The sequence below is a fragment of the Fusarium venenatum genome, assembly GCF_020744135.1.
Source record: "Fusarium venenatum strain MPI-CAGE-CH-0201 chromosome Unknown EDB82scaffold_2, whole genome shotgun sequence".
NCBI classification, from domain to species: Eukaryota; Fungi; Ascomycota; class Sordariomycetes; order Hypocreales; family Nectriaceae; genus Fusarium; species Fusarium venenatum.
This window is the reverse complement of record NW_027072130.1, coordinates 2,529,222-2,556,887: the sequence shown is the minus strand read 5'-3', so window position 1 is coordinate 2,556,887 and position 27,666 is coordinate 2,529,222. Positions and strand designations below refer to the sequence as shown.

General features: G+C 48.6%; 9 protein-coding genes across 9 annotated transcripts; 4 read left to right on the top strand and 5 right to left on the bottom strand.

The window, feature by feature from the left end:
* Positions 1-1,661: 1,661 nt before the first annotated feature.
* EDB82DRAFT_474232 (uncharacterized protein) lies at positions 1,662-2,350 on the bottom strand (the record flags this gene model as incomplete). Its single annotated transcript, XM_025733739.2, has 2 exons — positions 1,662-2,135; positions 2,225-2,350. The coding sequence occupies 2 exons, from the start codon at positions 2,348-2,350 to the stop codon at positions 1,662-1,664; spliced, it is 600 nt and encodes a 199-aa protein (XP_025584615.2).
* Positions 2,351-6,040: 3,690 nt separating this feature from the next.
* Positions 6,041-6,825, top strand: EDB82DRAFT_523532 (uncharacterized protein; the record flags this gene model as incomplete). Its single annotated transcript, XM_025733737.1, has 3 exons — positions 6,041-6,442; positions 6,499-6,664; positions 6,719-6,825. The coding sequence occupies 3 exons, from the start codon at positions 6,041-6,043 to the stop codon at positions 6,823-6,825; spliced, it is 675 nt and encodes a 224-aa protein (XP_025584613.1).
* A 248-nt stretch (positions 6,826-7,073) lies between these two features.
* EDB82DRAFT_496381 (D-arabinono-1,4-lactone oxidase-domain-containing protein) lies at positions 7,074-9,025 on the bottom strand. Its single transcript, XM_025733736.2, has one exon. The coding sequence runs from the start codon at positions 8,661-8,663 to the stop codon at positions 7,119-7,121; it is 1,545 nt and encodes a 514-aa protein (XP_025584612.1). The 5' UTR covers positions 8,664-9,025; the 3' UTR covers positions 7,074-7,118.
* A 611-nt stretch (positions 9,026-9,636) lies between these two features.
* Positions 9,637-11,147, bottom strand: EDB82DRAFT_144062 (uncharacterized protein). Its single transcript, XM_025733735.2, has 2 exons — positions 11,010-11,147; positions 9,637-10,934 (listed from the first exon to the last, which is right to left on the bottom strand). The coding sequence occupies exon 2, from the start codon at positions 10,871-10,873 to the stop codon at positions 9,887-9,889; it is 987 nt and encodes a 328-aa protein (XP_025584611.1). The 5' UTR covers positions 10,874-10,934; positions 11,010-11,147; the 3' UTR covers positions 9,637-9,886.
* Positions 11,148-12,709: 1,562 nt separating this feature from the next.
* EDB82DRAFT_144021 (SUR7/PalI family-domain-containing protein) lies at positions 12,710-14,215 on the top strand. Its single transcript, XM_025733734.2, has 3 exons — positions 12,710-13,029; positions 13,146-13,629; positions 13,689-14,215. Exons 1-3 carry the CDS (start codon positions 13,020-13,022, stop codon positions 13,936-13,938), a joined length of 744 nt encoding a protein of 247 aa, XP_025584610.1. The 5' UTR covers positions 12,710-13,019; the 3' UTR covers positions 13,939-14,215.
* Positions 14,216-14,916: 701 nt separating this feature from the next.
* On the bottom strand, positions 14,917-17,447 carry EDB82DRAFT_144015 (kinase-like domain-containing protein). Its single transcript, XM_025733733.2, has 2 exons — positions 15,495-17,447; positions 14,917-15,438 (listed from the first exon to the last, which is right to left on the bottom strand). The coding sequence occupies exons 1-2, from the start codon at positions 17,046-17,048 to the stop codon at positions 15,052-15,054; spliced, it is 1,941 nt and encodes a 646-aa protein (XP_025584609.1). The 5' UTR covers positions 17,049-17,447; the 3' UTR covers positions 14,917-15,051.
* Positions 17,448-20,426: 2,979 nt separating this feature from the next.
* On the top strand, positions 20,427-23,362 carry EDB82DRAFT_544936 (membrane transport protein-domain-containing protein; the record flags this gene model as incomplete). Its single annotated transcript, XM_025733731.2, has 7 exons — positions 20,427-20,544; positions 20,743-20,807; positions 21,026-21,058; positions 21,141-21,184; positions 21,421-21,824; positions 21,880-23,239; positions 23,299-23,362. 7 exons carry the CDS (start codon positions 20,427-20,429, stop codon positions 23,360-23,362), a joined length of 2,088 nt encoding a protein of 695 aa, XP_025584608.2.
* A 152-nt stretch (positions 23,363-23,514) lies between these two features.
* EDB82DRAFT_143732 (uncharacterized protein) lies at positions 23,515-24,939 on the bottom strand. Its single transcript, XM_025733730.2, has 3 exons — positions 24,508-24,939; positions 24,254-24,428; positions 23,515-24,195 (listed from the first exon to the last, which is right to left on the bottom strand). The coding sequence occupies exons 1-3, from the start codon at positions 24,613-24,615 to the stop codon at positions 23,786-23,788; spliced, it is 693 nt and encodes a 230-aa protein (XP_025584607.1). The 5' UTR covers positions 24,616-24,939; the 3' UTR covers positions 23,515-23,785.
* Positions 24,881-27,661, top strand: EDB82DRAFT_496363 (carbamoyl-phosphate synthase L chain, ATP binding domain-containing protein). The gene is made up of 3 exons (XM_025733729.2): positions 24,881-27,324; positions 27,376-27,454; positions 27,505-27,661. Exons 1-3 carry the CDS (start codon positions 25,265-25,267, stop codon positions 27,571-27,573), a joined length of 2,208 nt encoding a protein of 735 aa, XP_025584606.1. The 5' UTR covers positions 24,881-25,264; the 3' UTR covers positions 27,574-27,661.
* Positions 27,662-27,666: the final 5 nt, after the last annotated feature.

Sequence of the window (27,666 nt, the reverse complement as noted above, 5' to 3'; positions counted from 1 at the left end):
AATCGTCTCAAATGGGCTTGGATTGAATTATCTCAAAAAAGGAAGAGCTCTTGTTTGTATTACCACGAACAACCGCGACAGAAAGAACAAAAAAAGAGTGGTGGAGATACTGCTTTGAGCGTGGTGCCGATGGATCTATACTGTATCTGGAGTGGGAGCGGAGAGAAAATGGAGGGAGCTGCGGTGCTCTGCGTTTATTGTCGCAGAAACCTGGTTGGGTATTGCTCTTGCTTGTTTGCTGCTTCGAGTCTGGTCTGGGTGTGTCTGGGTTCAGGTCGGGGGGGCCTTTCCTTTTTCTGAGTGCGGGCTGTGGAGAACGTGGGTGGCGCGGACGGGAAAGAAGCGAGGCCAGGCGAGGCAAGTGCAAGTGCGCGTGTTCTAAGGGTCAGTGTGAGAGTGCAGGGGGGCAGGAGCAAAATGACAGGGGAGAGATTGCTGTATGCAGACGAAGACGAGGGAATTTACCTTAAGCAAAAGGTTCCCCAACGTTGATTGGCAGAGCTAAATGCAACCGCTGGACACCGCATGCAACTGACGAGGCGCTTGACCGGAAGCGGAGATGACAGGGTGTGGGGCGGGTTCGAAAGCTTACTGCGACAAGAGTCTAGCCAGGCTAAAAGTCCCAGCAGCTGCCAGGGTTCAAGCCGATGGGGGTAGGAACATGGAGCGGGGGAATCTGAGCAGATGGGCCTTCATTTCGTTCACTGTGTGAGTTTGTACTAGCGACGTGTGGGCAGGGGATGATAAATTACAGATACAGATAAAGCAGCAAGGTGTTCCAGTTTTTAGCAACATATATCCGACAGTGCATCACCACTGTCCAGGATGCTGGGGGCAAGACCTGCTATGCTTTGCTGAATTACGAGGGCTCTGCAACGTCTCAGCAGGTAGCAAGCTTCCTGGGTGCTGCAGCGGGACGGCGTGCAGTCTCCACGAGTGGAATGGGTACAAGATGAGAGCGAGATGGAAGGGATGTGAGGTCCAGCCTTGACCAACCACAGACTTCAAATTAGCCTGTTCGTTGCTGAGTTAGGGAGTCACGATTGAATCGTCTGGTGGGTTGCTACATGCAGCGCGCCATTGCTGGTGAGACTGGGATTGCATGAGTGGACTGTGGCACGCGTATGGTGAATATTGGTGAGAGCATGTGTGAGAATTTGCATGGGCTCTTCCACTTGGAGCCCAAAGTGTCGGCGAACGCAAGTGTTTTCCTAAGAGACCTGGATTGTTGGGATGAGGTTGGCGAATAAACATGTTTGTCATACAATGGCTGATATGTTTGTCGCCTGTGCATCATTTTGACCGAAAGTTGATGATACCGTGTCATTAGAACAAGTCGATGTAAACAACGAAGTATCCAGTGGGTAGTTTAGATGAGCTATCGCTATTTGAGACTCCTTGTCTTTGCCTTTTTTTTTTTTTTCGCTTGCGCGCATTTGCCCTTTTCGTTCGGATTGAGAATCAACAATTGGTTCATAGCCGCCCGCCGAATCTGGGGAGAGCAACTGTGATCACCAACGTCATCACGATCCGACGATGAAACGAGGATAGTGATGTTGTAGCCGTCCTGCACACGGACTATCCTGTGGACAATGGAAAGATCGTCGTGCCCTGGCAGAAATCCTCGTTGATGCTGTTGATTTCGTCAATCGACGCATTCATCACTGATCGAATGGAGCCATTTGCAAACCGCTGTTATCAACAGGGTTCTTCCATTTCGATCTTTCTTGGTCAACGAATTTTGACTGACCATCCATCATCTCGACCAAATTCGCACCGGCCAACCTCCGTGCCAGGCAGAAGAATCTCAGGTCGATGACAATAAAACAGACAGGGTGGGACGTCAGTGATGACATACAGCACAACTTGTACCTGGTAGTGTCTCGTTTCGGCTTCTCAACCGTCACCCAATGTGTCCTGCTCAAGCGGAGCGTGGGAACGACGACCGTTACAGCTTGTGCAAGGACATTAATTATTGACTTGCCTTTCCGGGATGGCATTTCGACCTTCACTGGAGTCTCAACTGCAATCTTGCCACAAAGCCTCAACTCAACAACGTACATAGTGGACAGAGTTCTTGCTTGCTGTGGAGACGGAGGTCCGCGAGTCGGCCCATCAGGCAATAGAGCACTCCACTGTTACTAGGAGTAATCCTCTCCGGTCATCTATCTTTCAAGCGAGTGACACAGTGTTGCCCTACCGCAAAGAGTGCCGATGCACGTACCTCTACGCTTTGCGGAAAGATCCTGTTGACCTCACGCGTTGACATTGCTTCAGAGGAAAAGGCCTCGGCCTTATCCAGGATATCCCAAGCCGTTGAACGCGGTGGGCCATTCTGCGCCGCACGCATGCTCCCGCGTGACGAACCATACAACAGCTGCAAGCGCGGAAGGCTTTCGCACTTTGTACTTACGCAAGCTATGTAATTAAGAAAGGGTATTGTTTGGCGGGAGGTAGTATTCCTGAAGCTCCTTACCCAGAATGCCCGATGCTGGAAATACGAAAACATCAAGGACAAGCCTTGATGTTTGTTACCTATTCAGCCGCCAACCTCCCGTTTGCAATCAAATCTCGACTAGTGCAGATCTGTCGCACAGTGTCCCCGTCCTCACAATCCTGGGGACCAAACTGAACACGAAAAGCACGAATTGTTGGACTTCGATGGACACATGGCGCTACTCCCCTGTAGCGCGTGCGTCTGCAAAGGCCTCGACCTGTCGCATCATCCACTTTAGTAAGTGGGGCTATCTAATCAGTACTGGGATTAACTGATCATGACGAGAACGCTCAATGGGATACGTGCTTCACCAAGAACTCGTAATAGCAGATGTCGTAAAGAATCGGCAATATTTATCCTATCTCAACTGCACAATCTCTCTTGAGGGGATCTTCCCTATTGGTATAAGTCAATGAGCTTAAGAGGCAAAGACGAGCTTCAAGGGTGTCTGAGTGCGTATCGCATATTGATGAGGCAGATGGGGATCTCAGGATGGACGGCCCTAATTCCTCGGCTCTGAACCCCTGGCCGCCAGGGATACTTGCAGAGTCGCAGTGCAACTGATCGAGACCATTAGCATAGTCCTCATGGAGTACTCAACCCCATCTGCAAATATGCCTCACAGTTTAAAAGACGTGATTGGCGGGAAGCCTCGAAAACGGTCTTTAAATCTCAATTTTCAATACCAATCTTGCTGAAATAGCTAATGCGCTTGCACAAAACTACCGTCAGGATGGTGGGGCCGAGTCTAGCAAGAGGTTGAGGACACCCAGAAGCATTCATGTCATCCATCCCATTATTCTGATCAAGGGCCTGGTTGAAGGAGGGTACAGAGACTGTGGAGTAATTGTGCCAAACAAATTAACGGCTCGTTATTATTTGTTGACCACGAAGGGAGAAATCCTGAAAACACCACAGCAATGGCCCGGGGATTGGTGGACGAAGTCCTCGGCTCCGTCGGAGGGTGGCGGGAACGGCTTCAGGGTTTGTTTGTTCCCTGATAAGGGGCGACTTTTAGGCTGGAACCGTGCTTGAAATGATGAGATGCTGTAACTCGAGTCGAGTCGCGTTGAGTTCGGTTTCGGCAAGATGGCAACAGTACTGTACAAACAAATGTTGATTGTTCGTTCTTCGAGCTCATCCCAGTATCTCACATGTCAGACAATGTCGAGTCCAACCTCGCATTTAAGGCTGGAGACGCATATGGAACCAGCAAGGCTTCATTCCGCAGTGGGAAAGGTGCAGCAAAGCAACTCTCGAATAGCCATGAACCCAATGTCCGAGATGGGACTTCCAGCAAGCCCTGCAGGCTGAGTCTCCGGCGACTCAGGCGCACGGTCTCGAGATACAGTACGACAGGCGGGGAAGCTCATGCCTCGGAGCTACCCAGCCATCCATGCAAACGACAACGACGAGTGAATGGTAGCAATTAGCCCAGGTCAAAGCTTGCTGGCTACTGAGCTAAGGTTCTGAACGGCCCCTCCATCCTGGAAGACCACGCTTAGCTTAAATAGGAAGCTCACCAAGAATGGCACAGTGTCAGCGTGGAGTTTGTGTTTCTCGTGTCGACAATATACGTATCTTAAACACGATGGACCATATCAATCGTGAACATGAATCGAGCAATGAGTTGAATAGATTCGCGTTGACGTTGGAGTTGAATTATGCCAAAATAGAGGCAGGCAATGCATCGATCTCACTTGCCGGAAAGCTCACTGCTGATTTTACTGAGCCTAATATTCTAGGGTGCCTATCGGGGTATTATTTTAACGAGCTATTATTTATCAAGACAGCATCGTTAGTTGCATAGTCCTCCGATGTGGGGACTATGGGCGCTTAGGCCTCCTCGCAGTCACAAAGCAGAATTAATCAAAGGAAAGCGATAGTTCCCTCCCTCCTTTCAGAATATGTTTGACTCACCTACTATGCCTACATTCTCACGTGCAGCATGGCAGCATCCGGTATCAATTGGGACGATGCCCTTTCTTTTCTTTTCTTTAGGAATGCCTTGATCCTCACCCTACAGTCACTCACTACACGACCGAATCAAAGCGTGAGATCGTTCGATCGCTCACATCTAGAGGATCTATGACAGCATAGCATCCTAGATACCCTCCATTGCTAAAACTCGATGTCACCCAGTAGTAACGTAAGGGTTCGCCTGATTAGCTCTAACGTTGAAGCTGCAGGACAAGTAAAAATGAGAGTGCTCTCATGACATGTCTTCTGCACGTAATCGAAGATGAAGCAGGTTATCGGATCTTGCTGTGTTGTAGAGAGGGGTAGTAGTCAGTGGACATGCTGTTAGCATGGAGGGAAGGTGCATAATGAAGCGAACCCCCGGGAAGAAATAAGCTGCAATAATCATAGCAACAGTCAATGGATGCATGGCGGTGGTATGGTTTTATATCAATTCTATATCAAAATGATATGTGGCTCATTGTCAATCAACTAGCATGACAACACCATCCCTCAAGGGGTTGGCTCTCTATCTCCATGTTTAGCAGAATTAAGCTCGACTGATCTAGCGGCAAGCTAGGGTTTGCACCCGCACATTGCAACAGTGAAGGCATCCCTCAGTGAACCTTTCCTCAAATCCCCTAGCCTCAGGGAGTTGAGCCTCTCTCCAACTACCGAAATGACTGATTGACCGTTATATCCGTAGAGATGGATGTGTAGAGTTCTTCTACAACCTGAGCTAGGGCAGCGTCGAAACGTGTCAGTGATTCGAGACGTCGCAGATCTTGTGAAAAGAAACAAAGTCACGCCATAAATCATCCGAGAATTATAACTTGGGCGTCTGCTGCCACGAGTTTTCTTGCAATTATACTCCTTTCAAGTGGTTCTGCCATGAACTTGAGCCACGCTCGCCACCTGTTGCCGAGTCTCAAGTTTCTTGGCTCCAACGGCCAGTGTCCCGAAGAGGGTATTCAACCACGCATCTTGAGTCTCTGATTGGCCACCGCCCCAACAAGGGGCCACAGCACAAGGGGACCGTTGACTTTGGCGACTCAAAAACCACCTCCTGAAACGTCAATTGGTAGAGAATTTGTCCGTTATCAGCTGTTTTCCGAGACGTTTGAGTTGACGTCCAGTTTCATGGTACGGTCTCGGTTTGCTCTTTCTTCGCGACTCTTTGGCAAAGGGGTGGTCTGTTTCTCTTGTTTGGTTCAGCTTTCTCATAGTGGTTATTCGTCATCTTTTGATCTTCAACTCTCTTTAATACTATACGACTTTCTCTTCGGCCGGATCTTCTTTCCGTGCTCGCTTCGGCGTTAACCAGTCCTCTCTTTCTTTGAACATATTCGTTGAGCATTTCTCAAGGGTTGATCTCTTGGGGCCGCTCCCTTCATTCATTCATTCATTTCCATCTCTTGACGAGATCTCAATATCCCGGACGCTGGCCGTCTAGAAACAGCATCTTCCAGTAATACGATTTGCAGAGCTTTTCAATACAACACTGAAAAAAAAAATACATATCGATTCTTCGCTACCGATTTCATTTACTCGTAATTATCGCATACCGAACACGACATCGTCAACATGGTCGACAAAATCTTTCTCACGACGGTCTGCGCCGATATTCTCTTTCTAGCATCGGGTGTGATGGAGCTGGTTTTCTCGCTGGTCGTAAAGAGCCAAATGAACGACATGGCAGGCGATGGAGAGACTGTCACGAGAAATCTGTTGTATCAGAGGTTCCCTTTGACTGCAGGTATCGTCAATGCCATATTTATTCTCGTCACTTTCGCCGCAACCTTGCCGGGACTTGTCATGCCCGCTCGCAGTTTTCTCAAGGTTTCGGGATACATGGTGACGGTGTGCTCGATATTCACCATGTGTGTGGCTGTATTTCTCTGGGTCATGACATTGAGGATGAAGGAGCAGTTTTTCGACATCTACATTGATCAGGAGCCGGAAGTGCAGAGCCTAATCCAGAACTCTGTACGTCGTTTCACCAGAAAGCCACATAATACTGTGTACTGACCCGCGATTCACAGTTTCAATGCTGCGGTTACAACAACAGCACATCGCCCGCCTTTGTCATGGACTCGATATGTACCAGCCCTGCTAGTTCAGCTCTGCTACGTGGATGTGCCACGTCCATCTCCAGTTTTGCCAATCTGCATATCGATGGTATCTTTACTGTTCTCTTTGGTCTTGTTGGTAAGTTCCTATACTACTTCTGGTCTCAAAGGCGATGTCTGACCTTCTCCTAAGGCATCGACGCTATCTTTGTTCTATGCATTGCCTGTCTACTAAAGGACCGCAAGGAGCGTGAGCGTTACCGACATATCGACGAAAAGTCAGGCTACCGACAGATCTAAGACAAAGCATGGCACAGCTTCACCATTGACTGGTGTGAGTTGCGCCAATTCTAGAGAACTCATTAACTTGCCATTTTTTATACCTCTACGCTCACATGTAACGAATACAAGCGATTGATTTGTAATTTTAATAATTCATTATTTCGTCAAGGATGTGGTGGATTCGACATGCTTTGTTCATCATACAGAACTTCAGATCGTATCAACATCCTGAATTCAAGATTATTGGCATTGGCCATGTGGCAAGTGGTTGTCTATTTATTCTGTGACATTTTACGTGATTGACAATACCATCAAATAACTCCAAATGTTGTCAAGCCTCCACTGTTGTTCTTCTCTCGTCGAATCTCGACCTCTTCGAGTTCAAGGCCTTCGCCCTCTTCCATGATTCTCTCCCGGTGCCAAGGTCCAACAAACATACCCTGGGGATCAGCATCACTGCGCACTGCTCGGAAGGCTTCCAGATTTTTGCCGTAAAATGATTCAATATCGGCCCGTGACGTTTCGAAGTTTTTAGCCCAGTGAGGTCGACCTCCAAGATCCTTCATCAGCCACTCAAATCCCTCGTAGTATCGCTCGTGGCACGGGGGATCCATCAGATAGGGCCGGTAGAGTGTTGCGTTGAGGTACAGGGTCGGTCCATCATCAACAGTGATGTCAAGGTACGGTCGTACGTTGGATGTGAGTGTAGTGTCGCTTACACGGACCTCGACAGGTGCATGTACGTAGAGGCCATCGGCAGAGAAGGGGATGTTGTGAGGAACGTAGTCAGGGTCGTTGGGTGTCAAGTGGTTGATCCATGAGCTGAGGCGCCTAAGAGCCTCGGGTCCCTTGCGAAGGGGAATGGCCCACTCGTTGACAAACTGAGAATATAGGCAGTTCATGAGTAGAGCCTTGCCACTGGGTTGAACAGCTGATGAGGTAGTGCCATTGCGGAAGCCGTACTGCATCCCAAAGACAAACCACTCGACCCAGGGTAAAATTCGTGGAACGTACTGTGCGGCATACAGTAGGTTGTGGTATACATAGTAACCGATTGAGCCATCGTAGCCACTTTGAGGGGGGTCACGGAGTTCCTCGTCGGTCTTTTCGGCGTTCCAGACGACCGCACGTCTTGTGTAGGGAAACCACCAAACCCTAACGAATTCACTCTGTGTCCAAAGATCACCATTCCAAGACTTGAACATCTTGTAGTCTGTGTCCACGCTTTGCTGCCACTTCAGAGTGAAAGACGGAACTGCTTGAAAAGTGACTTCTGTGATGATACCAACAGCACCAAGAGAAAGGAGAGCGGCCCTGAAAAGGTCTGTCTTTTTATCTTTAGAACATGAGACAGTTTTTCCATTGGCCAGTGTCAACTTGAGAGAGATAATGTTCTCGGACATGAGGCCGTGACGCAAACTGCTACCATGGGTACCTGTGGAGATAGCGCCGCTGATAGACTGCTCGTTGATGCTCCCAAGGTTGGGCATCGTGAGTCCGTGTTTCTCAAGCTCTCCGCAAAGAGCATATAGCCTTATTCCTCCTTCCATAGCAACGACGCCGGTCTCTCTGTTCACTGAGAGAATCTTGTTGAAGTTGTCTAGATTGATAAGCCAGCTGGATGTGCAAGTGATATTGGAAGGCGAGTGGCCACATCCAGTCGTCACTAGACGCCGGCGACATTTCCTTGCCAAATTCACAACCTTTTCGACTTCTGCCAGAGATTCAGGCTGAATAAATAGTTCTGGGAGGGACGAAAATGTGCGCGCCCAAGTGTGGTGAACATGTTGTGGCCGGGCGCGGAATGGCACGCCATCGTCCAGCTTTTCCAACTCCAAGGCCACAAGAGCATCCATGGCGATGCGTAAATCGCGACCGATCACAAGTTGACTCTGAGGAAAGAAGATCAAGAGAGTGGCAGGATCAAGCTAATATATCAAAAAGACGAGTGAAATATAATTGCTTGATGCCGAAGTGGGCGTAGTCGCATCGAAGTTTCCGGCGGGTGGGTGGGTCAGTATCGGAGTCATAAAGTTGAGCTTCGCTGTTTTGGCAAAACCCCGTTTGCATAGGGTTATTAATGGGTATATCAAGCACCTCTGTAGTTACGTAGGTATGCAAGAAACTAGGTACATTGCAGGAACGAAATCCGGAGGGACCGAAGCAAAACATTTTGTGAAGAGGTGTAGGCCGTTGGCGGCATGGAGCGGGATAGAATCACAATCGAGAAATTCAATAAAAAATAATGGCCGATCGCAGGTCCCTGGATTGTTCTGACAGGGTGCTGTTGATCGAATATTCAGCTTTGATTGGTCGCACATGCAGCGTTCTAGACGTCTAATCGTCAACGATATTTATCGGATCAGGCCGAGACGATAATGCTTTCTAAGCGATTGCAGGGATAATCGGTGGTGTCATTAGGTCTCAAGTCCCATCATTTGAACGTTCAGAGCGACCTACCCTACGACAATGTTGAATCATTTTTGGTCCTTGTTTTGTATGTGGTGGAATACGGCCAAGATTCTCAACGTACTGCAGAGTAAGAGAAATGTTGTTTTTATGCTCTTAAAATCATGTTGAGCCATGAGATCTTGCGTACAATTGTTTAGACTGTGAGAAACTCATCGGCAAACCGGGTGGTCGAAGAAATAAAACCCTCAACTTTCAGTAGTTACCAAATCGCAATCCAAATTTCTTAAATAGAAGCAAATAAACCAAGATCAAACAGACGGTTGGCCAGCATGGGGAGCTTTTCTTAAGGGCTTTCCTCTCCTTTTTTTTTTTTTTTAAATAGATGTTATTTGGTGTGTTATTCTCTCAACGTACTACACTGAGCCGACGAGGCCATTTTGTGATTGTTGAATGTAGGGTGGAAACGACCTAAGATTGAACATTACAACAACTCGACACCCACGTTCATGGTGGCTAGGCTAACTACCTGTCCAAACTATGATAGCTGATATGCTTGTTTCATCGCTTATGCTATTATCAGTCAAGTTCTTTTGCCCTTTTCAGCAAGTCTAAACTGTGAATATCGGCATTTTAATAGTTACCTATTGTCCTCTCGAAGGCATATTTTCTACATGGCAGCACGGCGAAGCTCAGTGCTGGCTTCGCCGTAAACATCCCTCTTCGTGTCATCCACCAATCCCTCGTCAAAAATCTTCGCCCATCTGGCTGCTAGAGATGCCATATCCCAATCACTCAATCGTGACATATCACCACTCCCTCTCAACTCGGCGGCCACGGATGTTACGAGCTTGCCTTCAAGGCCACATGGAACAAAACGGGCCCAAGGGTTTACATCCTCAGGCCCTTCCACGGGAATATCTATGTTCACGGCGATACCAAGTGCTGTGACGTGTCGCCGATGATGGACCCCCATAGCCGCTATCTTGCGCTCCGGCTGACCAGCAGAGGTGTAGACCCAAACTCCAGGTTCATCCCGTGTTGTGTAAGTTTTCAACCCGAATATATCGGCGAGAAGGCGACGTGTGGTAGCCTCGAGATGACTCGCATAGGACATAACCGAGTAATGGGCAAACAATGGTGAATGCATGTCTAACACAGGCCAGAGCACAAGCTGCCCCGGGCCGTGGTATGTCGTTAAACCGCCACGACTGGTTTGCCTAACATCAGGAGTAAAGGTCCGCTCAGGGACGGGGCTACGCCGGCTAGGGAGAGTAACAGAAAGGGGCGCCTGAAAACGGGACGTCTGAGCCGGAGTCAGAGGCGGTTGACGACGTCCAAGGGTAAGAGTTGGTGTAGGCTCAAAAGAAACAAGATGAGGACGAGGTACTCGGCCCCTTTGCTCTTCATCGGCCAAACCCTTCCATTGGAGAAACCGAGAGCGTAGGTCCTCCTGAGCAGCGTGGGCAATGTCATAAGAGACAAAAGTATCAGATCCTGATTCCGTGAGATGTTGATGAGTAAGGAGCTTGAGAGAAGGTTGGCCAACAGCACGTGTAGATGACCATCGACCGGACGTTAGCCCGGCCCCGGAGCGGAACAGGGTGGATAGAATGCCGGAAGACGGAACGGCCTTGAGCCGCATACTGGGCGGCATTCTTTATCCCGGCGTCCAGGCAACCAGACAAGCCTGGAACGAGCCGGTGGAAGCACGAGCACTTTAGAAATGACGATCAGTTGGTTGGTCGATGGGATCCAAGCAGGCGTGGGTGGTGATAGTCAGGAGGGACAACCTATCCTATGCGTCAAGACCAACAAAAGACAATGGTTGTTAGCAAAAGTGAGTTTCTGCTCCTGGACGATCCCGTGGGGCCAAAGAGAGACGGCTGACGGTGACGTCGGTCAATCAGGGCCGAAGATTAACGGAGGCAGCCCGAGAGTCAATTAACAGTCATGGACTCAACCGTCTCTGGCGTATGTGAATGTGAATATTTTGTGCATTGCGGCTCTTAGTAATCTCGATCAAATTGATGGTGTTTCGATAATAAAACGAATTTTTTGTTGTTGTGCTATAGGCGTTACAGTTTCACGAGTGGCTCAGTAGTGTTGTGGTAAAAGCTTGCAAGATTCCTCATGTACAACAGCTGTCAAGTGATGGTAAGTATGTAACACCAGCTAGCTCACTACCACTCACTGCACGATGGCATAATAAGTACACGATGCTAGCTGAAACTAATTCAAATCCAAGACACAGATCGAGAGAACCGAGAGCTGAAATGCGAAAAATGCCCACCAAATAAGCGATGCCCATGTAACAAGCAACGGAAGTTACTTGGAAAGTTCCGTCAAGAGCAAGTCGGCGGCAAAGGCCCTGTCTCAACAACACATCATAGCACGAAACAACGCAGTATAGTGGACTTACAAACCTATTAGCTAAAGACTGAGGAGACCCGTGGTTGGCGAGTCTTGGCTGATCGTAGTGTTGTCGCCCCATTCATCATCGACAATCACTTCCTTTTCACCAGGATCGCTGTCGCATCATTCATTTTTGTGACTCATGACATCAGAGGAGACGTGCGCTAAACCCCAACAGAGGACAGATGGTTGTTGCAGCTTTTCCCCATTGGGTAAGATGTTATTGGTGCTTTGGTGCTTAACTTTCATTTTCTCCATTACTGCCAAGTGTCGTCATAACCGAGCTGCTGTGCACTCGGAACTTTTCTTGGTCTATCTCTATCTCTTTAGCGACCGCTTGGGAGAGAGATTGGATTGTAGGCTAGACCCGTTGGAAGATGGTAGAGGGCCGAGAGAGCATCATCTGCTGTAACTTGGGCATCCAATCTCCGCTTGGGGGGGTCACTGGACTGTAATGGATGGATGGAAAATCCGGGATCAAGATGCCCTGGGATCTGGGTGATTGAATGCCCGAATACCATGGAGGCCAGGGAACGGCAGCCACAGGCAGAGGTACCTTGGGGCTACCATGCATGTGCAATGTATGTACCGTACCTACGTAACACCCTCCATGAATGATGGATGAATGTGAATTTACGTATGAATGAGGGCCAAGTTGAGTCGCTTGGGTTCATAAGCAAGAACCCAAGCCGTAATACAAGCTGTTTCTAGGACTACTACGCTTATTCCCTCTCCTTCCCATCCTCTTAGAAACTCATTGTTACCCATTTTCTACCAGAAACTCGGTGTCTCTCTTCGCCAAAGGGAGACAAAATATCTTTGTCGTCGTCGTACAATTTGACCAAGACAGAGACATACTCCACAGCGACAGGCCGTATCCCGAGCGAGCAAGCATCAGTCCATCACATCACCCCTAGCACTTAGCTAGAAACTACCGTACGTAGTAGACGCTAAGAAAAAAAGCTCCAGAAACAAAAACAAGAAAACCATCCACAAGAGCTAAACAAGGTTCATAAGGATCGTCAATCTCCCCGTCTCAGGTTTCCCTTTTCTCTTGGTTCCCTCCTCCCATCTCTGTTCGACCTTGATATAAGATTATTCACTTTGTCACCCTATCGCACCACCTGGTCTGTATAATACAGGACTTGGTTTGGACCCCTTGTTGAGAGCCAGACGCACGAGACAACACCCGACGCATAATCCCATTACAGTACAGTAGTGGCCTTTTTAGCTGCAGCCTTTGGCTCCCCTGACAGTGATCCTGGGCGTGACAACACCCAATTCCCAGGCTCCATCACAACAAATTAATCCCTACTACTTATTTTTTTTTTGGGCGACAGTGCATTCAACAACTGAGTTTTCCGTGATTGAAACCACCAAGTATCATCATGGCGAAGAGTAAGTTCTCCCATCATGTTCGTGATTTGGCGCCAAGCCTAGGAGCGAAGACTATTCTCACTGCTGCTTTGCTTTTCATCACATCATCTCGGCAATCGTAGACTAACATGCTGTAGACGCACCTCTTGGCCTTGCAGGCCTGGTCCTCATGGCAGTTTCACTGCTCCTCCTTTGGTTCATTGTTCTGTCTGGACTGACTTCAACCACTCCATTTGACAAGACGTATTTCCTCCGCGCCGACACGAGCGATATCACTGGGGCTCGTGACACTACGCAATGGAACTTCTTTTATATTTGTGGCGCCGGGAACAACGACTGCGATGGTGCTCGCGCTGCTCCTGTCATCGGTCGAGCTTGGGACTCTAACCCTCGCAATGCGCCCAGCTCGCTCGTCGGCGGTCGCGCCGGCGACACTACCTCCAACCGCCAGTTCTTCCTCTGGAGGTTCGGCTGGGTCTTCATCCTCATCACCCTGTTCTTCGAGACCATTGCCTTTTTCACCGGCTTCATTGCCTGCTGCGGCCGTCTCGGCGCCGGCATCTCTGGCTTCGCGTCCATGTTCGCCCTGTTCTGCTCCTCTGTTGCTATGTCCCTGATGACGTATGTTCCCTCGCGTTCCCCAAGTCCAATGATTATTGTTTACTAACAATTTGGCGCAGTGCTACTTGGGTTCTCGCCCGCAACGCTTTCAAGAGTGCGGGTCGTTCGGCCTCAATCGGTCGCTACGCCTTTGGTTTTGCTTGGGCCTCCTGGGCTGCTCTTTTCATCGCCACCGTTCTCTTCTGCCTCGGCATGCGTGGTGACAAGGGCTCCAGCGGCGGTTACAGCGGTCGCTCATGGCGTCGCAGACGCAGCGTTCGCAGCACCAACGGTTACGAGGGACGCCGTGTGAAGGACGACTACTCTTAAACTATCACTCAAAAATTGCCACTTAGGACTTATTTAAGCGATCGGTTTTGGAGGGGGGCGTTGGCAAGGCGTTAATCAGGAACTCGAGAAAGTTCAACGTCAATTTTGCAGAACCCAATTGTCATCTAGCCGGCCAACTGCAATGCCCGCAAATGCGGCGGCTCAAGTGTTTTCGACAGCTTGATTTTGTCTGTTCATATTTGATCTAGTCACTGGCCTGTTGTGTTTGGCAGGCTTGTACACATGAAACCTTTTGGTGGGAAGCATTGAATGCTTCGAAAATGTTGAAGCGAAAGTTACGACGAGATCTACGAGAGGCTTGTTCGTCAATCGCGTAATAGTTATGAATATATGATACTGCAGTAATACAAGTATTTTCAAATTATATCTCGTCTCGATATACAAATTGTCCCCTACACTTTTGCAACTCCAACTAACCTACCTCCACGTTGTTTTGTTGATTCAATGTTTCACAAGCTCACATCGCCTGTGCTTCATATTCAACACAAAGTTAGATGATATTGTTGCCGCCGATACGTTGCTAAAGCATAAAATGAAGCAAAGCCGGCATGCGAATATCGTGATTTCGTTGATTGTTCGTTCAGCCCCTTCCTTGATACTCGCCTTCCTTGTCTTGACTTTCCGTCAACGATTGAAGTCTGAAGTCGCCTTCATAACCGTCTCTTTATCCTACCTCGCTCCACCACCTTCGTTTTCGTCCGTCGTGTACATGCTTGAAAAACCAAAATGCTGTCCTGATGCATCTCCCAAGAGTCCTTGCCTAGTTTTGTTCTTCCGTAATACAAGCCAAAATCCGATCCAGGTTCGTCTAAAGCCATCCTAAAGCGTATACAGGGGTGTTCTCAAAAGAAAGAAGTCGCAGAAAAGACCGATCAAAACGGTATAGATAACACATGCTGATCGAAAGACTTCGTAATGTACCGTCTCGTGGTAAGAAAGGACTCATTGATAGCAGCCATCGCATCAATTTGACAGGTGCCTGTAAATTTCTTGGTTTTGTAGCCAACTAGATACCTGCTCTGTTGACTGATTGTCGCGTCCAGCCAGCCTCTGAGAAGAATACAGGATTCATTCGTCCCCAAATTTCGGCCCCTAGGCGTCATTCGGGCTTGATATAGGACTGACGCTGTCGAGCGGAGCGGTGTGTAATGCAGGCCTTAGAGGACCATCCACCTTCAAACCGTCCCTCTCCTTCTGCAACACACCGTTTACCCAGTCGGCCACTTCTGCGTCCTCCGTTGTGGAGTTGAGAGCAATTTTACCGACAGCTTCCGCCATCTTGTCAGCCTCATCACCATCCTCAGCTTCTTCTGCGATGGTCTGGGGTTTTGTGAAATCAATAAGCCAGGGGTGCTTCAACAGCATTGCGTAGGTTGGTCGCTGTTTGGGAATCTTGTGAAGACAGCTCCTGACAAAATCCGTGGCTGTATCCGAGTAGCCCTCCTCAGGCATAGCAGGTGGTTCGCCCTCGACAATAGCCTGTTCTACGTTAATAAACCGCATTCACATCGCCGGCAAAAAGAGGGCCGACTTACACTTAGTTGACTGAAAATGGTAGAGGACACCTCTGGCGGGTAAGGGTATGCACCCTTGGCACACTCGATAACCGTTAGGCCCAGACTCCAGACGTCACTCTGGACACTGTAAGATCCATCGGAGTTTCCTGCTTGTGCGTATCCACCGCCTGAAATTCTTTCGGGTGCCATGTAGCTCTGACAGCCGATGTTGGTTCGGGCTATACTGGCGACCAGATTGCCACTGACGCCGAAATCGCAGATCTTGACTTGGCCTCGTGTGTTGACTAGAATGTTTGTTGGCTTGACATCGCGGTGAATAATACTGTGCTCGTCCTTCAGCGACTTCAGACCCATCACTGTGGAATAGGTGATCTTCCGCAACACGTTTTCGGGAATTCCTCCAGCATATAGCTTATCAATGGAACCTCCATCCATATACTCAATGCACATGTAGACAGCACCCTCCTGGAAGAAAGCACCGTAAAAGTCAATGATGTAGGGCGAAATACACTCGTGTAATATGACGAGCTCCTTCAGAATAGTTGTGAACTTGGCGTCATCGAGTTCCAGCCGCATTTCCTTCATTGCCATAACCGTACCTGTGGTGCCATCACCCGAGTTTGATTGGCCGTTAGTTGAGTCTTCGATCGGCCTGACTGGTAAAGGGTCCGACTGCGAATACTGGACAGGGGGCGGCTTTCTTGATAAGCCTTGTCCAAACCGCGGAAGACTTCTCTTGGCATGCTTAACCTTGTAGACTGTTCCATAGTTTCCCTTGCCCAGCTCGGTCAATACTTCCACTTCATCGAGGGATATGCTGAAGGTCTGGCCGTTGGCAAAGTTGACTCCCGTGCGTGTGATGGTGGCAGCGCCATCAAATGTGACCCATCCTTTCTCCGTATCGATATATTTCTTGAAGTCGTCCATTTTCGACCCGTGGCCACCTCCTGTCCCGTTCGATTCTTCATTACTTGGTGCGTCACCTGTGATGTCCGATAGTTTTCCAGGAGGTCCACGCTTCTTACCCGTGGTTGCGGTAGGGCCGGGTCCCCCCATATCGGACAGCTTCATGCCCAAATTGGCCCTTCTGGCGCTTAGAGAAGGCTTTGTGATCGCAGGGGCCGAGTTAACGTGTGGAGCCTGTGGTCTTTGCATGTTCGGGGGCATTCGTAGGTTGCCAGGAAATCCGGTCGATACGCTGGATGTTGGTGACTGCCCAACAGGTGATGCTGGGTTGCCTTTTTGCAGGCGTTGCTGATGCAGTGCCCGCGCCTTGGCCATAATACTATTTTCTACCGAAGCACTACTGTTTCCAGCAAAACTGGAGGATGTTTGCACGGGACGTCTGGCCATGCCCAAAACTCCCATCGCAGTCGAGTTCGGATTCATATTGCGAGGATCAGAAACGGACCGTAGGGACGGGACCCTTCGAGGGGGCTCATGGGGACTGTCATGATTGGGAGACTCGAGTGGCGTGCTGGGTTCAGACGAATCTTCAGAGCCAGGAGATCCGGGCGTCGAGAGGTCTTTCCAGTCCTCCGGTGTGGCCGGAACCGAGTCGGAGGCGGACATCGAGTATTACGGTACGTTGATGGTAATGAGGTAAGGTATGGCGGTAAGAGTTGTGTCTTGGAAAGACTTGGAGGTTTTGAATGTGAGATGTGCTCGGTGTAAATTCTGGGCGGCGCAAGGATCGAGATAGGTATCCTGACAGGACCGCGGGGAGCTCTCGATCGGGAGACGGGACGCGATCGATTAGACGGGTACAAGAAGGAGCGATGGAGGGGAAGCAGATGGTGCGATTATGTCGGGGCTAAAAGAGTCAAGCAGCGGGCGGTCTAGGCTTTTAGAACGTCCCTAGTACTGCAACAACCGGGACTCTCCTTGTTATTAAGGAAGAAGACTGTAGAATCCCAGGGACGGCAAATAAGTTTGATGTCCTGATAACGTTCCGTATCTGCAATAAAGCCTTTCGCAATGTGTCTGATTTGTTTCGTCTGTTCCGGGTGACACGAGGCGGGTGGATTTGTCCGTTGTACAATATGACGGATACTACTCAAGCGAGTTCAATTGCCCTGACGGACAGTTGGGCAGCCAAGGTTCCAAACGGTAGTGATGAAATGTAGTGGCGTTGTTGGGACTTTAAAATCGGTCGACTGAGGAAAGGTTATAGTTAGAATAAATTATTCTGGAACCTGGATGCAAAATATCCAGTGTTGATGGTGTAATCAAGGCTATGTACGCACCCGAAAGCAAGGGCCTGGCCGTAAATGAATAAAGAAGGGTAAAGAATTGATTCAGCGATTAATTCGATCCCACATGTATTCGTATCCGTAGAGTCGAGCAAGATACAGATGGCTGGGTGCGGGGTTAAAAACTAAGTTGCCAGGCGAACTCGACGGCGATGCAAGAATAGAGATGAACGAATCTTGTTAAGCAACAGTCTAGGCCTGCGTAAGTCGTGTGTAAGACAGGAAAAGGCCCCGAGAAACACGGACAAGTAGCAGTGACGAAGCAGAGGGAAAAACAAGATGAGGCTGAATATGTTGGTGATAGTTTTGGATGGAACGCTGATGTGTGGCGGTTCACGCATCTACCTGGTAATCTAGCATGGAAACCAGGCTCAGAGCATGGCAAAGGCAATGGGCACCTAAAGACGGACCGCTGCCACGCGCTAAAACCTACCTTCTCCAGGGGTTGTCCCAGCCCGACGTGATGGACTACAGTGGCAGGAGGAATTCCCCATGGCGGGCGCCACAGGATGGGTCTATCTTGCGAGAATATACGCTAACGTCAAAAGATTTGGGCTAATGTTCCATCATGATGAGAATGGGATTCCGTCAAAAAGAAAGGATTCGAGTTGACTGGCGTCATGATGAACTCATTCCACGGCTTTTCTTGTAATATTGGGCACCTGATAATATTAAGGAGCTATGGGCAATAGTGGCATTTATGAAAAGCAATATGCACTATTCAAAGGAGATAATTGCTTTCAGGCTTCATTTACAGTTCGTCCTTGATTTTTCTTAATCTGCGACGCCATCGTCGATGGAGAGCTGTACCGATGACGTTAATGCGGTCGGTGTCAAATGCACTTGATGTCAAACCTTGATTCGAGGTGGGGACTTGCATGTAATACCCATGAGCTATGGTTGACATAAATACGGCTGCAGATACCGCGCGTAAAAGTGAGTGGTATGTCCGCTGGATTTCGCAGTTGATGTCAATACTGTTTATCCAGCTGCAATGATGAACACCGACTCCACTGGTCATAGAAGAAATGAGTTATCCGCATCCACAGATACCTATTTGATGATTCTCGGCTTCCAAAGTCTGGTAGTGACTTTTCCCCTGGCCTTGCAGCTTTATCTATGTAATTGATAACATTCCCTATTGGATTGCGCAGACGTGTGGGCACTTGTTAAAGATGCAAACTTCTCATAGGCAGGTAAAGACAACCAGAGCATCTACGAATGACACGAATATTACTACTCTAAACTGGTAGATCTAAAGCAAAGAAGGACATTCCCTAGATCATTTATCACCAAATAATCTAGAGGTGCGGATAGTTGTTTGCTATTTGCAAATGCAATCTGATAGCAACCTGCTGGTAGAACACAACTACTCTAGGCATGCAAACGAATTTCATCAGTACCATAGGTACATAACATAACACTCTTGATTCCTTGACCTCAATGACCAAACATGTGAAATGTTGATCTATTTGGCCGCTTAACGAATAGCTATGGCAATAAATACAGAATATCAGCCAATGGGGGTGAACTGTCCTTTGTTAGGTGCTCATGACTTTGAGAGGGAGAGATTATGCCAGGCCCATGTTTACAAACAACATCCCAGGAGGTATCTTATAAACAAACATCAATGATAATACAGGAAGAAAAGGGGATAACATGCCCTACAAATATCACGTTCTTCTCAGGGACCAAGCTATTTGCTCCACGTGGCGTATTATGTACTTGTTGTTTTTTATTGAGAGAGGCTTAACCCATTGAAGTTTGAGGTCTGAGTGAGGATGGCTACGTTGATGATGTGCGAGCCTGAAATGGAAGTAAGTGCACAAAAGTTATATCGTAAGAATTCTTATCACACCCTGAGATAGTTATCGCGAGCTCCTTTTCTTAACGACCTTGTTTCTGGTATAGTATTATGGAAGGGGCACAATTGACGATGCTTCTTTCCAATTTTAATCACACTTAAATTTACCCTTCTGCAGCGTTTTACCCTTCTGCAGCGTTTTACACGCCAGCGGCGATCCCTGCAGGCCATCTTAAACTCTAAAGCTTCCAACGCAGAGTCGATCTCTTTGGGTAATGCAGAATGCAGGGTACTTCGAAACCGTCATGATACATGTCTTTACAGAGCGACTCCTATCAATGTGGCCGTGGCATCGGAGGCCAAGCACGAAACGTAACTGAGAAGATTCTCTAAAACAAAGTTGCCAAGACTTCGGAGGGTCGTCAATTGGAGTTCTATCACATCCATCCATGAGTGGGTATTTGGATAAGTCAGCGGGCTTCGGAATGCCAGCAGCATTGATTGATGGTCAAGGCGAATAAGCATATCCCGCACATATTATTGAATGCAACTCCTTAACAACTGTTGCTATTATATGTAGGATTGCCCAGTCCTACATAGACGGTAAACACTATTATTAGTAAATGGATTTAATATATTCTGTCGGAGTAGCGATTGGAAATCCTAGCACGAAACAATTTGTCTGCGATAATGATGATATTTGTGCTATCATATGGGCTACTATCTATCGGAACGAATCATGCTGGTAAGGAACATTTGGCTATGTCATATCAGAATTGAAAAGCATCGCGTGACAAGCTACGCAAACTGATAGACCTCGCCTCATATACAAACATCAGTATTGCCCAATAACGGTGCACACTGTCTCGCTGTTCGAGGAGTACAAAATGCGTAATGACGGCTTGCGTGGCTCATCACAGAGGCCTAACAACTCCAGCCTCTGAGCGTGAAGCACCAGGCAACGTGCCAGATAACACCATGACGAAAGTTGGCGCCACACCTAAATGCAATAGTGCGTCGTGCCGGGAGATCACTATCCTACCCGACCCCTGTACGAATAGACAGGACAGGATCAACATTCCTAACTTGGTATTCTTGAACGATTTTGAGACATTAGGGCGTCTTGATGGTGGACTGTCAGAACTATGTTTCAATACATCATCGTTAAAGAAAAGATGTGATTTGTTTCTGTTTGTTTGATGATACAAAGGAGGTGTATGGCCGACTTGGCCCTGTAGAAGGATGTTTCTGGATGAGCCCAATAGGAGTCTACTAGTGAGTAGTTGGCTGTGGCGTCACCCAGAAAGTCGCCTCGTCTGCATTGGAAACCCCTGCTTGGGGGATGCTGCCCTGGCGCCACGGCACACATGGGCGTGTTTCAATGGTTAAGTTTGTTGCGAGACAAGGGTCCAGATGAAATGGTTTGGTTACCTCATTCAGGCCGCTGGCACATTACTGAAGCAGCCAGTGACGAGGATAGATGATTCCCCAAGGAGCTGAAGGCCCGGATTGAGGTAACCCAACAGGTGAGGATAGGATAGTCAAAAGTAGCCTAAACAAGGAAGCTTATGGGGCTGTTGTCATAGTTCTGTACCTCCAAACTACTAGCTCAAGGTTATCAATCGGGGATTGGGGACGCACATCGCCATCTTGTAACTTGTTCCAGTTCCCGTTCCAGGTCCAAGCCTAGGAGGCACCGCCGCCTTTGGCCCCAGAAAAGTACCCACCCACGCGGCGTTCTATCATTTCGCACTCGCTATCCTTTGACCTTATTTTCTTTAAATACTATTCAACGACGCAATTCTTCGGCGCAATTGAAAGGCCTCACTTTCGTATATATCAACTGAGTCCCCCGTTGGCTTTTCTGCGCGCCCGATCTCCACTCAAGCCGGACAAAAGCCTTATCAGTTGCATCGCCACGGACGCGTGCCCAGAGATATAAGCATTTGATAATCCTCCGATTCGTGCCGATCGTTGATTTTTACCTTACAACAAACAACAATCCGAAGCAGTTCAACTACTTGATGGCTTCTTGGCAGTCCTTTTCGGTCCCGTCTTTTCGACTGACGCAACTTGCTCAAGATGCATACGAGTTGCCCCTACAAACGTTCGTCACCACTAATGATACGCATCCTTCGATAGCGCACCTATGTCTCCTGGTGTTCGAAGCTGTACTAGAAGTAGTATGTGTCAGTTTGCCTGGCTACATCGTCGCGCGGCTCGGCCACTTCGATGCTGAGAAGCAGAAGTTCTTGGCCAATCTCAATGTGATGCTATTCACGCCATGCCTGAGTATGCTATGGTTCAGCACCAACTGTAATTCGGTATGCTAACATTATGATCGCAGTCTTCACTAAGCTCGCCTCTCAGCTTACTGCAGAGAAACTTTCCGACCTCGCCATTATTCCCGTCATTTTCATCATCCAGACATTCGTATCATGGATCGTATCCTTCGTTGTCGCAAAGTTGTTCGGATTCAACAGGCGAGCATCCAATTTTGTTACAGCAATGGGTGTTTTCGGAAACTCAAACTCGCTGCCTATCTCCCTCGTTCTCTCGCTCTCCCAAACACTGAAAGGCCTGCACTGGGATAAGGTTCCTGGCGACAACGACGATGAGGTTGGCGCGCGTGGTATTCTCTATCTCCTTATCTTCCAGCAGCTCGGTCAGCTTGTCCGTTGGAGCTGGGGTTATCATGTCCTCCTTGCTCCTAAGGAAAAGTACCCCGAGTACCGGGAAGAGATCGCCGAAGAAGGCCAGCGCTACCGTGACGATGAAGATCACGAAAATGCGGCCTTGATTGATGGCCTTGATGGCGAGACGGAGGATGAGGGAGACCGCCTGAGTATCGACTCGCAAAACTATGATCCCGCCGGTCGGACCCCTATCGCGAGTACCTCCCGTGTCTCGCTTGCGGTTTCTAGCGACGACGATATGCCCAAGAAGTCTATGCCAAAGAGCAAGCAGGGACAAACTGATATCACTGCTCCTCTTAATGGTAATGCGGGTAGCATGGATTCTTTCCCACCTGTCCCATCGCTTGAGGATGACGAGGAACCTGCCGGTATCGCAGCGAGAACCAAGTCCGCTGTCAAATCACCCTTCATCCGTCTACACAGGGGGACATCCAAAACACTTTGCAACTGGTACCAGAAGTCTCCTGCCCCTATCAAGGCCACCTTGAGGTTTACTAAGCGTGCGGCTGGAAAGTTCAACAACTTCATCTGGGAATTCATGAACCCTCCTCTTTGGGCTATGCTGATTGCCATCCTTGTTGCTTCCATCCCGTCGCTTCAGCGACTTTTCTTCGAAGAGGGTTCTTTCGTTCAGAACAGTGTGACCAACGCCATTCGCTCAAGTGGAAATGTCGCCGTTCCATTGATTTTGGTCGTTCTTGGTGCCAACCTGGCTCGTAACACCATGGCCAAGGATGAGGCACTGGACCCCGAGGAGGAGCGCATCGGAACCAAGCTCTTAGTTGCCTCTCTGCTTTGTCGCATGGTTCTGCCGACTGCTATCATGGCTCCCATGCTTGCTCTCATTGCCAAGTATGTGAATGTTAGCATTCTCGATGATCCCATTTTTGTCATTGTTTGTTTCTTGCTCACTGGAGCACCCAGTGCGCTTCAACTTGCTCAGATTTGCCAAATCAACAACGTCTTTGAGAAGACCATGGGCAGAATCTTGTTCCAGAGCTATGTCATCTGGTAAGTCACCAATTCTTCGCCTCGGTATGATATGACCCGAACCGCGCTAACTTATGCAGGATCCTTCCCTCAACCCTGATCCTTGTTATGATGGCTCTCGAAGTCGTCGAATGGGCTCGATAATTCACAAGTTAAACGTGGATTTGAAAAGCCAACAGAGTTTTGTTAAGTCGATTATCTTAGGTCTGGTTGGACTGTCTCTACATCTGTCGGTCTCTATTGGTGTTACGGGTTGAGTCAGTTATTGCTCGGGAAACATGTACCGGCAAGGCTTTACAGAAACTTGGAGTTAACGTCGAAAATTGGCCAATGCTTGATTGACTTGCGCCCACTGTTTATTATATGCAAGGTATTGTTATAAGCGGGAGTTTCTTGGTTCTGGGCCTGGCTCATAATAGTGCAAATGAGTAATGGAAAAATAAAACGAGTTGTTTTGGTCTGTATCAACCTTCATGATTGATGCACCGTGTTGTGCTTGACTACCGTCTGCCAACTGTGAAATTATAACATACTGAACAGAGAATTGCTAGCTGCAACATACCCTTTTCATTGGGTCCCGTTAACCATGTTTTCCTCCGGCACGATCTCCCAGTCTCTTACAGTGCCCTTCCAGTCACTGATGCGCACGTCCTTGATATCAACCGATACAACTCTGACTTCTTCGCCAGCTACGAAGCAGCCGCGGCCTCCATCCTCAACAAGCCCGTTCTCACGCTGAAACGACTCGGTCGTAGACTCGTCAAAGGTGTTGTTCTCGAGATGCTGCTCGCGATAATACTTCTCCTCTTCAGTTCCACTAGGCACCAAGCGAGCGGCACCTCCTATGGTCGCGCTGATACTAGAGAGTGCTGCAGTGTTGATATTTAGAAGGAGTGAGGCAAGACTCGAGCGGTGCTCGGGACCAGGAGAACCGCCTGACGGTCGGCGGCCGTGAGTCGGCGGTCGGTGGGAGACCCCTAAGATTTTGTTAGTATTGGAGTATCCTTATTCAGAAGTGATGTAAGGAATGCGTACAATCATGGACAAGCAACGATACGTTGGGGTTAGTCACCAGGTTGGATGTCTTTTTAGAAGCCGGGTTTGTTGTCATGATGATGACTGGGTAGTTGGAATAAGGCGAAGATGGGAGGTATGTATAGTTCATAAGGGAAACATGGGGCATGTTATCTGTGCATGTTGCCAAGTGAAGCTATATTGATTGTCAGTAATTGATCTGTGGTGATTGTTCGTTGAACACGATACCAATGTGGGGGAGGGGCAGAGCGTACAAAGCGAGCATTATCAAGACATTGAACGACATCCGGGGGCAGTGTCGATGTTGTCTGCTTGTGAGTATCACCCACAGAAGCTTCAGAGTTGAGAGGTATTTGCTCCATCTTGAGGTATGTATCTTAATAATTTGGTGGTTGAAGATGCATGAGATAGGCTCTGCAGGAGCTTCAGCCTAGCTTTGCTATACGGCACATTCCGCAAGTCCCGACGCACTCATCTGGGCTTAGTCATTCGTCAATTGAGGGGCAGGTGACGTAGTATATGTCGTGGGGAAGTGCAACTGGGGACTCTTGTCCCATGAGACAGATAGTCCAAAGTTAGGATCAGTAATAATAACAAGATCTGAGTTTATTCGTTTAATACCCACATCCAAAACCGAATGGATATGATTTCGAATTGGAAAAGGCAGCTATACACCATTTTGTATAATATGTTCATGTCTTATTCTGTTCCTTTAGGTTGTTTTCCCCAGAATCTAGGAGCTAAGCTTCTAAAGTTGCCGTCTGGGGAAGGTACCTAAGTACCGGCTACTTGCGGTTCCATACGGTCACGGTTGTTGTTGCCGCGTTCAACCTTCAGAGCCGACGGCATAAGCACATTCACGGCATTAGGATCGAGAATAATATTCCGAGGCAGATATTTGTAGACGGTCGTCTTCTTATTTATGCCCCAGGACTTCGTTCTGAAGTTTTGTCAAGCTGCATACTGTTCCCAGACACTGAATTGGGTGCTTCTATAACCTAATTACCCATCATGCGTTCTACACTTCGCGCAACAAACCGACGTCTTCCTTTGAAGCCTCTCCCTCGGTTTCTATCTACCACTACTCCTCCAAGCGCTTCTACCTCTTCTGTAGCCTCTTCGTCACCCACGCCAAAGCACACGCCCATCAGTTCGGTCCTTATCGCTAACCGTGGTGAAATCGCAATTCGCATTAACCGAACTGCTGAGCGCCTCGGTATCCGGGCCACTACTGTTTATACCGACATTGATGCTGGCTCTTGGCATGCCTCTTCAGGATTTCAATCTCTGGGTTTGGGTCCCGCAAATGCTTATCTAGACGGCGAGAAGATTATCTCTCTAGCGAAGCAGAATGGCATCCAAGCACTCCATCCTGGTTATGGCTTTTTGTCTGAAAACTCCAAGTTCGCGGAACGCTGCGAGGAAGAGGGTATCGTATTTGTCGGGCCACCCGCTACTGCTATGGCCGATATGGGACACAAGGCTCGCAGTAAAGAGATCATGACAGCTGCCAACGTTCCCTGCGTCCCAGGATATCACGGCGCAGATCAGGGCGAGCAAGAGCTCCTAGAACACGCCAAGAAGATCACATTCCCCGTACTTCTCAAAAGTGTCCGTGGTGGTGGCGGTAAAGGAATGCGTATCGTGTTGACTGAGGAAGAGTTCTTGACACAGCTCAGAAGCGCCCGAGCTGAGGCAAAGGCTTCATTTGGTGAAGGTGGCGAGGTCATGTTGGTGGAAAAGTACATTATTCGCCCACGACACGTTGAAGTGCAAGTCTTCGCCGATAAATGGGGCAATACCGTCGCTCTAGGCGAACGAGACTGCAGTATTCAGCGCCGACACCAGAAGATCCTTGAGGAATCTCCTGCTCCTGATCTGGATCTGGCAACTCGGCACGATCTTTGGGACAAGGCCCGAAAAGCAGCTTCAGCGGTCGGTTACGTCGGTGCTGGCACCGTTGAGTTTATTCTCGACAAGGATACCAACAAGTTTTACTTCATGGAGATGAACACCCGACTTCAAGTAGAGCATCCTGTCACCGAGATGGTCACTGGTCTGGATTTGGTGGAGTGGCAGTTCCGAGTTGCTGCTGGCGAGAAGCTTCCTCTGTCTCAAGAGGAGGTGGAAACCCAGATGAACGCGAGAGGTGCCGCCATTGAGGCAAGAATCTACGCCGAGAATCCCGAAAAGGGGTTTATTCCCGACTCTGGCAAGCTAGTAAGGGCGTACCTCCCAGCCGAGCTGCAGAACGAAGACGTTCGTCTGGACTGGGGCTTCCGTTCTGGAAACACCATTTCCGAGGCTTATGATGGTATGATCGCCAAGCTTATCGTACGAGGCGATACAAGAGAACGCGCTATTGCTAAGATGGAGAGCGTTCTAAGATCCTATGAGATCGTCGGCGTTGCTACAAATATCGAATTCCTGAAGCGTCTTTGTGAGACTGACGCTTTTGTGGAGGGCGACGTAGAGACCGGCTTTATCGACAAATGGCGAGAGCAGCTATTTAAACCTCGAGCTATTAAGAACGAAGTCGTTGCGCAAGCAGCCCTTGGTATGATCAACTTCGAACTCCAAAACTCTGGGCCTCATGGCCTCACACTTGGCTTTGGCGAGACCAACAACATTGGCGAACGAAAACTTTCTTTCAAGATCCAGGACGGATACAGCCAAGAAGAAGGAGAAGTTGTTGAGGCCAGTGTGACACAGGTAGCACATAACCTGTACAACGTTACTATCTCCCGAAAAGACGATGAAACGTCTCAAGTATTCACCAACGTTGCCTGCAAGCCAGAGCCAGAAGGCGAGGTTATGAAGCTTGAATCATACTTCCCACTCGAACGTATTCAGTCTTCGGTTGTACCCCAACACACAGATAACGATACAAAAGTCACTGTCTTTCAGCATGGTGTGAAGACGGATCTTGCCCTACTGCCACCCAAGTGGTATGAGAAGGCACTGGGCCTTAAGGAATCAAGTGCCTCGGTGGCAGCACCCATGCCCTGTAAGATCCTGAAGAATGAAGTTGAAGAGGGCCAAACAGTACAAAAGGGTGCCCCTCTTGTAGTGTAAGTCATTCACTTGTGTCCTTTCTTATAGAAAGACTAACATACTCCTAGGATCGAATCAATGAAGATGGAGACTATTATCCGATCGCCGCAAGACGGTGTGATCAAGAAGCTGGCACACAAGGAAGGAGTGAGTCAATACAACAAACTTTCACAGAGATTATCACTAACACGGTTCAGGATATTTGCAAAGCAGGCACAGTGCTTGTGATGTTTGAAGAAGCCGAAGGAAAGGATGGAGATGCATGATTGATTTGGATATAATGATATAATAAATTCTGGCGTTAAATAAAGGATGTATGAGTGTAGATCTATTCAATGGTTTAATTATGACTTTGAAAA